A 7,035-nucleotide genomic window follows, 5' to 3' on the forward strand; every position below is an offset into this window, starting at 1 on the left:
TCATTCTTTATATTCGGGGACACTTGTGGATATTTTAATAATCTACATTGTTAGTTTATGAATGGAAATTTCAATGAAAGTATTTTGTCAATACTTCTGATTGGATACTAGTAAGCGTAAAATCTATCTCATTGTCTGTAACTAAGAACGCCGATATGTTTGATTGCGGAATATATCAACAAGTAATGTCTACAATGTCTACAATAATAAACCAAAAAACTAACAAGTTGCACCTAACATTCTTCTTTTTATCCAATATTATTACATTCCAACGTTTGGCGATGCTAGCATACTTATGATGTCACCTAGTTAATGGACCAAAGAAGATAACATATTTTCGGGGAATTTTTTAAAAAGACAATTGTTAACTGAAATAATGACTGAAATTCAATTGTGAACTTGTTTTGCATTAGAAAAAAAAATAACTGTATTGTATTTGAAGTTTTGCAGACGTCCATCGGTAGTTTTACTGCTGTAAATACTGGTTTACCAGTCTTTGTTAGCTGCCGCCAGGTGAACTTAATTTGCGACAATAAAACTACCGATGTGTGTCCGCAAAGCTTCAAATACAGTTATTTCTTCGTAAATTTTACGGACGCCAGCATGAGTTGGTTGACCGTTATGGATTAACCGTTTCAAAAATGGTATCGGATTAGCTCCTCACATCGTAACTACAATCCCTTCCCTTTCATGAATGTGACCTACCGAATAAGACTGTTAACCGGATTTATTATAATATAAGCAACACGACGGGTGCCACATGTGGAGCAGGATCTGTTTAACCTTCCGGAGCACCTGAGCTCAACCCTCGTTTTTGGTGGGGTTCGTGTTATTTATTCTTTAGTTTTCTATGTTGTGTCATGTGCACTATTGTTTGTCTGTTTTCCTTTTCATTTTTAGCCATGGCGTTGTCAGTCTATTTTCGATTTATAAGTTTGACTGTCCCTCTGATATCTTTCGTCCCTCTGTTATAACTAAATTAAACTTAAACGTGTACGTCTGCTACCAATGTGAGGGAGTCTATTTGAATTTATGGATGTTAAACAAACGTAACGATATCTAGTTTTGCAAGAAAGAATACATATTCCTTGGGGTTATAACATGTGTTATACCTTAATGTTACTACAAAAAGGTAAACAATGGATTGTAATCAGCGTAGCTTTCAAAATAAAAATTTCAATTTAACCTTGTATTCTTTATCATGAAACAAAATTGAGCTACATTTATATCTGTTTGTCTGAGCAAAGTTTAAATAATAGCTTGAAATTAGTATTATATTATCAAATGGTATAATTGGCGTTTGAAAATTTAGCTTATCAAACATACATGATTTATGAATAATTGTCATAATTGAAATCGAAAATTATTTCTGCTATATAAGAGGATCGTAATAGATAATCAAAAGGTCAGTTCATAATACTTCATACCAGCATAGAGAAGACATACTCTGTTTTAACTAAGTGTCGTCGTGATAGCCAAACAGTAAAATGACGTGGATTAATATATCTTTACTTCTATCAGTTATAGCTATATATTCAGGTATGAATTAACTTGGTTCTGAAGTTGATGATTTCTGCATAATAGAAATGTCAATCTTTAATTTCTACATTTAAATGCATAAAGATTTTTCTTCAGTTAATAATTTTTTAAATCATCATATGGAGATGTCCTAATTGTATCTATGTTCGTGTTAATATTACTGTCTAAGCATACTAGTATTCAAAAAACATATATTCGATAAATTGGAATATAATACGTTGAATATGTCGGCGAATTGTCGTAGTTTCTTAGAATTCAAATTGCATGATGTTAGAGTCTATTTTAATAAACATCTAAAATACCGGTAAAATACAATCGTCATCAGAAATACTTAACAAAACGCCGTGTCCTAACACATAGTGCGTAATGTGCTAGGCTCATTCAAAATGCTTAAAGATTGTTGTGTCTCGTAAAAATGGTGTGTATGTGTTGCTATGAATGAGATTGTCTTGCAGCGATTCTTTGTGTGCTGGCCTGTAATTCAGTTGTGATCGTTTTTATATGTGTTACATATTTGTTTTTCGTTCTTATTTTGTATAAATAAGGCCGTTAGTTTTCTCGTTTGAATTGTTTTAAATCGTGGCCTATAGTTGTTACTTTCTGTGTCATGTTGGTCTCTTGTAGAGAGTTGTCGCATTCTCAATCATACCACATCTTCATTTTTGTATATAGACATTAGGCCTTTTATATTTCTATTGATTTAAATTAACAGCAATCAGAAAAAATATTTGTTCGGAGAAATTTTTTCTTGAATGCGCGGCGGCTTTATGTTCTCTTAATCGCCTTGCTCTTTTTCTTTTATCATGTCGTCATTTAGAAATAGATTTCGACGTTTCGAACCATGAATCCTTATGGTCAGCAAATTACAAATAATTCATACAGGTGTAATCAGACTTGAATAAAACCACGACATCAAATGTCCAAGAGTCACTACATTTGATAATGACGAAAATAAATGAATCTCAAGTAGAATTTTTTGACACGATTGATTATACTGTTGTCAATAGAGTATGATTTGTAACATCATTCTATTTGTAGTTATTTCTAATGATTTATGCTTGGGATTACTTTGATGCTCTTTATATAGATGCAGAGCCTGTCGTTAAGATGTATTACACTACGTATGATAACTGGTGCATTGTACAATGCAGAGGTAAAGATATGCCAGCAAATTCTGAGGTATATGATTTTTAATGGAATAATGATTCAACGTTATTAAATTTGGTAAAATATTTTGCCTTTTGTCAGTTTTGTTTAAAGCTGAATCTTAGACGAAATGAAATTAAAAACCTGGTATCGTTTTTGAGGTTTATATATAATTCAATACAGCACATACATTACCGTACACAAATAACCATATGTAATATTGTGTACGATTACGCCCATTGAAACCAACTTAAAAATGCAACAGCAATGACTTACATATTTATAAATTAACTGTTCACAAAATATAGAATTTCTGAAGTACTAAGGCTTTTCTACCTCGGGCATACTTTACCTTAGCTGGATTTGGCAAAACTTTTAGGAATTTTGGTCTTCAATGCTCTTCAACTTCGTACTTTATTTGGCCTTTTTAACTTTTTTGGATTCGAGCGTCAATGATGAGTCTTTTGTAGACGAAACGCGCGTCTGGTGTATTATCAATATTTAGTCCTGGGTATCTATGATGAGTTTATTTACATGTATACTCTCATACTATTTATACTTAGAACAGTTTACATTCGTACAGTATGTACGTACACATACCATTTTCTCTTCATCATGAAGACACACATACGTATAATCTATTAATATCAATATTTAGAGATCAATATTTTATAATACATTAGACCTCACATGATAATACTAACTTCATTTTATCCAATGTAGTGTGTTGCTTCAAACATGATGATATATCTAGTGAACCAAAGAGACATATTGTGAGACATAATGACGCAAATACGAAGAAACTTCATAATTTTGATCACAGTATGATAGAGATTAAATATAAATTTACCAAGAATTTAAAACTTTATTGGAAAAAAAGAATTATAATTGATCAATTAAATTTCCGAACATTTTTTTAGCTTGTTACAACAAACAAAGAGAAGCGGAATTTACAAAGACGATAGTCACACTATTAGTTTGATAAACTACCAATCCCATTGCAACAAATATAACTATAAGACAACCAACAGTATACAAAACAATACATAAAAACGTTTGATTGAGCACCAAGAACAACACCAACAAAACTGGGTGATACAGAGTGCTTTGTGAAGATAAGCAGATCCTGTTGCAGTTGGTCATTAAAAAGTAAAATCACAAAAATACGAAACTCCGAGTGAAAGATATGTTTGATATAAACAATAATTAGTGATAAAAGTAAATCTTGAATCTCTAATGTTATCATGTATGTGCACTCTTGAAATAAAATCCAACCTAAAGTTGTCTGAATTTTATTAATACTAGATATTAACCTATTTATTTGCAGCTACTTTTATCGAAGATGTCACCAGAAGACAATTCTGTTTATTGTAAGACCTATTACTTTACTATGATTTTACAAAAGAGAATATTTATTAAAATAAAAGGATATCGATATAAGCACTATAAACATACAGACGATATATTCATTAAAAAAAACCCACTTAAAGCATTGTTTCATGCGTTTGTCTTAACAGTGATAGAACATGTCGTATGCTTTTAAAAATAGAATAGCCTCCTGTAATTATACTAACGAGATGAGTAGTCGATGATTCCTGTACACTTACATTCTTTGTTTATTGCGCTAGGTGACCTTGCTTAATCCTACTAGGAAGTAAATACCTCTCAGAACAGAAGCCAATTTTTATCAGCTATTGAAAGAAAATATGGCGGCTTCACATTGCTAGGAAGTGTTATCGTAGATGTGAGAACTGAAAAGTACAGGTTTCAGACTGGGTCTAGGAGATCTAATCAGATCATCTCTGAAATTGTTAGACTGATTATCGTGGCACTTTATTAATATTCTAACGCCTGGCCATTTTCAATTATACGATACCCGATGGACAAGGTATAGTTTTAGTTGTCACGAGACAAGATACGAGTCTCAATTTTAAGCAACGTACCCACCTATGTTTGTGTTGGATAAACACCACATGTTCTATAGGTGTTCATGCAAAACAACTTTCTTTGTAGTGGGATTTAAATACAGCACAAACAACATGAACAACAGTGGTATATAAATATATAATTTGTCTAAAACATCAACCCAAAAATGTTAGATCTGTAAATTTGCGTTAGCAAACGTTTTGTTCTTCCCTCGCCGGGATTCGAACTCATGTTACTGATATTTCGTGGCACCAAATCGCATTGTACTCAGACCGACGCGCTAAACCACTTAAACAACTATATATATGAATATATATATATATATATGTCAATGGTTCTTACCAATGACAACAAAGCAAATTCAATGCAGCAGTGTAATACTGGTATGTCTGTGTATAACGCTGATATCAGATATTGAATAGGTTTTGGATTCTGTATTTTATGCAAACTTTTCTCAGTTTGTGGCTTTATGAACTAAGTTAGCTATTTTAGATTTTTCTGACGGACATCCTGAGTACGAATTTTTTGATGGTCATGTTGATGGGGGAACTTATCTTACTGTTCTGTTGGTATATGATAACTTTCAATGGGAAGGTGAATACATGTGTATAGTAAGAGAGAAGACGTCTGATCAGACAACATGGACAGCTGACCCTGAATATATAAAGTATGCAAGTACGTAAACGACAATAAAACGCTATGACATATAATTACAATGAAAATAATTAAAAAGTAACATAACAAAACAACGAAACTCTGTAGAAAATTAAAAACGAAAATTGTTGAATCATATGGCAAAATTAAAAGTTTAAACACATTTAATGAATGGTTAACAGCTTACATACTCAGAACTGGATTTAGAGATTTACAGGCGCTTAAAATTCTACCAGACTGACAACAATAAGTAAACAAAACACACAGTTATGTGTTCGTCTATTGTCATATTAAATTCTATTAACCATACACAATATTCAACCCATTTTGAAACCTTATTTTGCACATGCAAACACACATAAACATTTTTCGGTGACCTATATTGATGATTTATGTGTCATTCGGTCTCTTGAGTTGTCTCATTGGTAATCAAACAATAACTTCTTTTTTATATGAAGGTAAGGGGACAAAATGAGATATGATTTATGTAATTAGTAATTAGTTTTTCGCATTTTTACTCCGATCTAAGAGATTAATTAAAAAGAAAACCATACGAATTATAAAATGTCACAAAACGCTCTAACACTCGTATAATTTATCGAAACAAGGCATACAAACGATAAAAACACGAAATATTTCATACTTCTAATAAAAGTAATAAATCAACTATCATGAAACTCTTTAACAAAAGTTACCTGCCTTTTTTTTAAATGAAAGCATGTATTACATTTTTATACTTTTACAGTGTTAATTCCTATAGTTTCATTAATTTGATTTGTTCATGGATGGTCACACGTTAGATATTCTTGACGGGAGACAGAAAACTGCGGATGACAAAAGTGACATTGCACGGTTGAAATATCGAAAAAGATATTTACTTTAAGACGCCATGTAATGAATAGCATGATGTTGTGACAGTTTTTAAAACGTGTATATTTATGATCGATTTAAAAAAAAAAACTTCACATACAGTTACGATGCACACATAAAAACACTAGAATTCACTTGTTTTGATTGTCAGAGAGACAATAATATATCTATCACGTTCCAACAAAAATGAAATGAGCGGAAAAAGAGAATATAATTCACTGACAGTTTTCATACAAATATGATTGTATATGATATTATAACAATAATAACCTTTGTATGAGATCAATACAGAATATATCGACCCAAAGAGGTATATTGACCTCCGACTTCGTTATCAGTCAATCACCTTCTTACAGGTCAATATATCCTTGTATCGACCTATAACAAAGGCTATAATTTTATAAAATCATATCATGATTAAGACACATGGTGGTTGAACATTTGATAATTACTACATCATGTACATATATTATTTATTATTCCTTGTTTATTGCAGTTGATACTGAATAATACGAAACGTCAGGAAGCCGAATACCCAACTGATGATGCCAGCAAAACATACATGAAGTAGCCGCGCTTAACAAATATGTATCAATTTTTCATTGTCTTTACAAGAATAAAACCTGTCTCGACATGTTAAAGTATTGTTGTCTTTAAAAAAAAAAAGATTTTGATATTGTAAGATATAACATCTAAGTTAGTATGATATTCTTGGTATACCTATTTGTTATTCTAGCTGAAACACACTATTTGAAGTTTTTTTTTAGCAAATCTATATATTTTCTTTTTATTGAAAACACAGGTTTCCTTATTAAAATTTCTGTGACGTTTCCATTTTACCGTACTTCAGCAGTGTGACAAAGAATGAGAAGTTGTAATGTTATTTGCAATGAGACAACT

At 31.4% G+C, this 7,035-nt stretch overlaps 1 protein-coding gene across 1 annotated transcript; it reads left to right on the forward strand.

Annotated features, from left to right (window-relative positions):
- The first annotated feature begins 1,403 nt into the window (after positions 1 to 1,403).
- On the forward strand, positions 1,404 to 6,769 carry LOC139527869 (uncharacterized). Its single transcript, XM_071323545.1, has 5 exons — positions 1,404 to 1,539; positions 2,627 to 2,718; positions 4,013 to 4,055; positions 5,104 to 5,286; positions 6,632 to 6,769. The coding sequence occupies exons 1-5, from the start codon at positions 1,488 to 1,490 to the stop codon at positions 6,643 to 6,645; spliced, it is 384 nt and encodes a 127-aa protein (XP_071179646.1). The 5' UTR covers positions 1,404 to 1,487; the 3' UTR covers positions 6,646 to 6,769.
- The last annotated feature ends 266 nt before the right edge of the window (positions 6,770 to 7,035 follow it).

The sequence above is a fragment of the Mytilus edulis genome, chromosome 6 (genome assembly GCF_963676685.1).
Source record: "Mytilus edulis chromosome 6, xbMytEdul2.2, whole genome shotgun sequence".
NCBI lineage: Eukaryota > Metazoa > Mollusca > Bivalvia > Mytilida > Mytilidae > Mytilus > Mytilus edulis.

Excerpts from the sequence above, each read along its gene's own strand:
- LOC139527869 (XM_071323545.1), top strand. The coding sequence starts at position 1,488 with ATGACGTGGATTAATATATCTTTACTTCTATCAGTTATAGCTATATAT. Across the intron at positions 2,719-4,012 it reads ATATGCCAGCAAATTCTGAG|CTACTTTTATCGAAGATGTC; the intron begins GTATATGATTTT and ends ATTTATTTGCAG. Across the intron at positions 4,056-5,103 it reads AGAAGACAATTCTGTTTATT|ATTTTTCTGACGGACATCCT; the intron begins GTAAGACCTATT and ends TAGCTATTTTAG.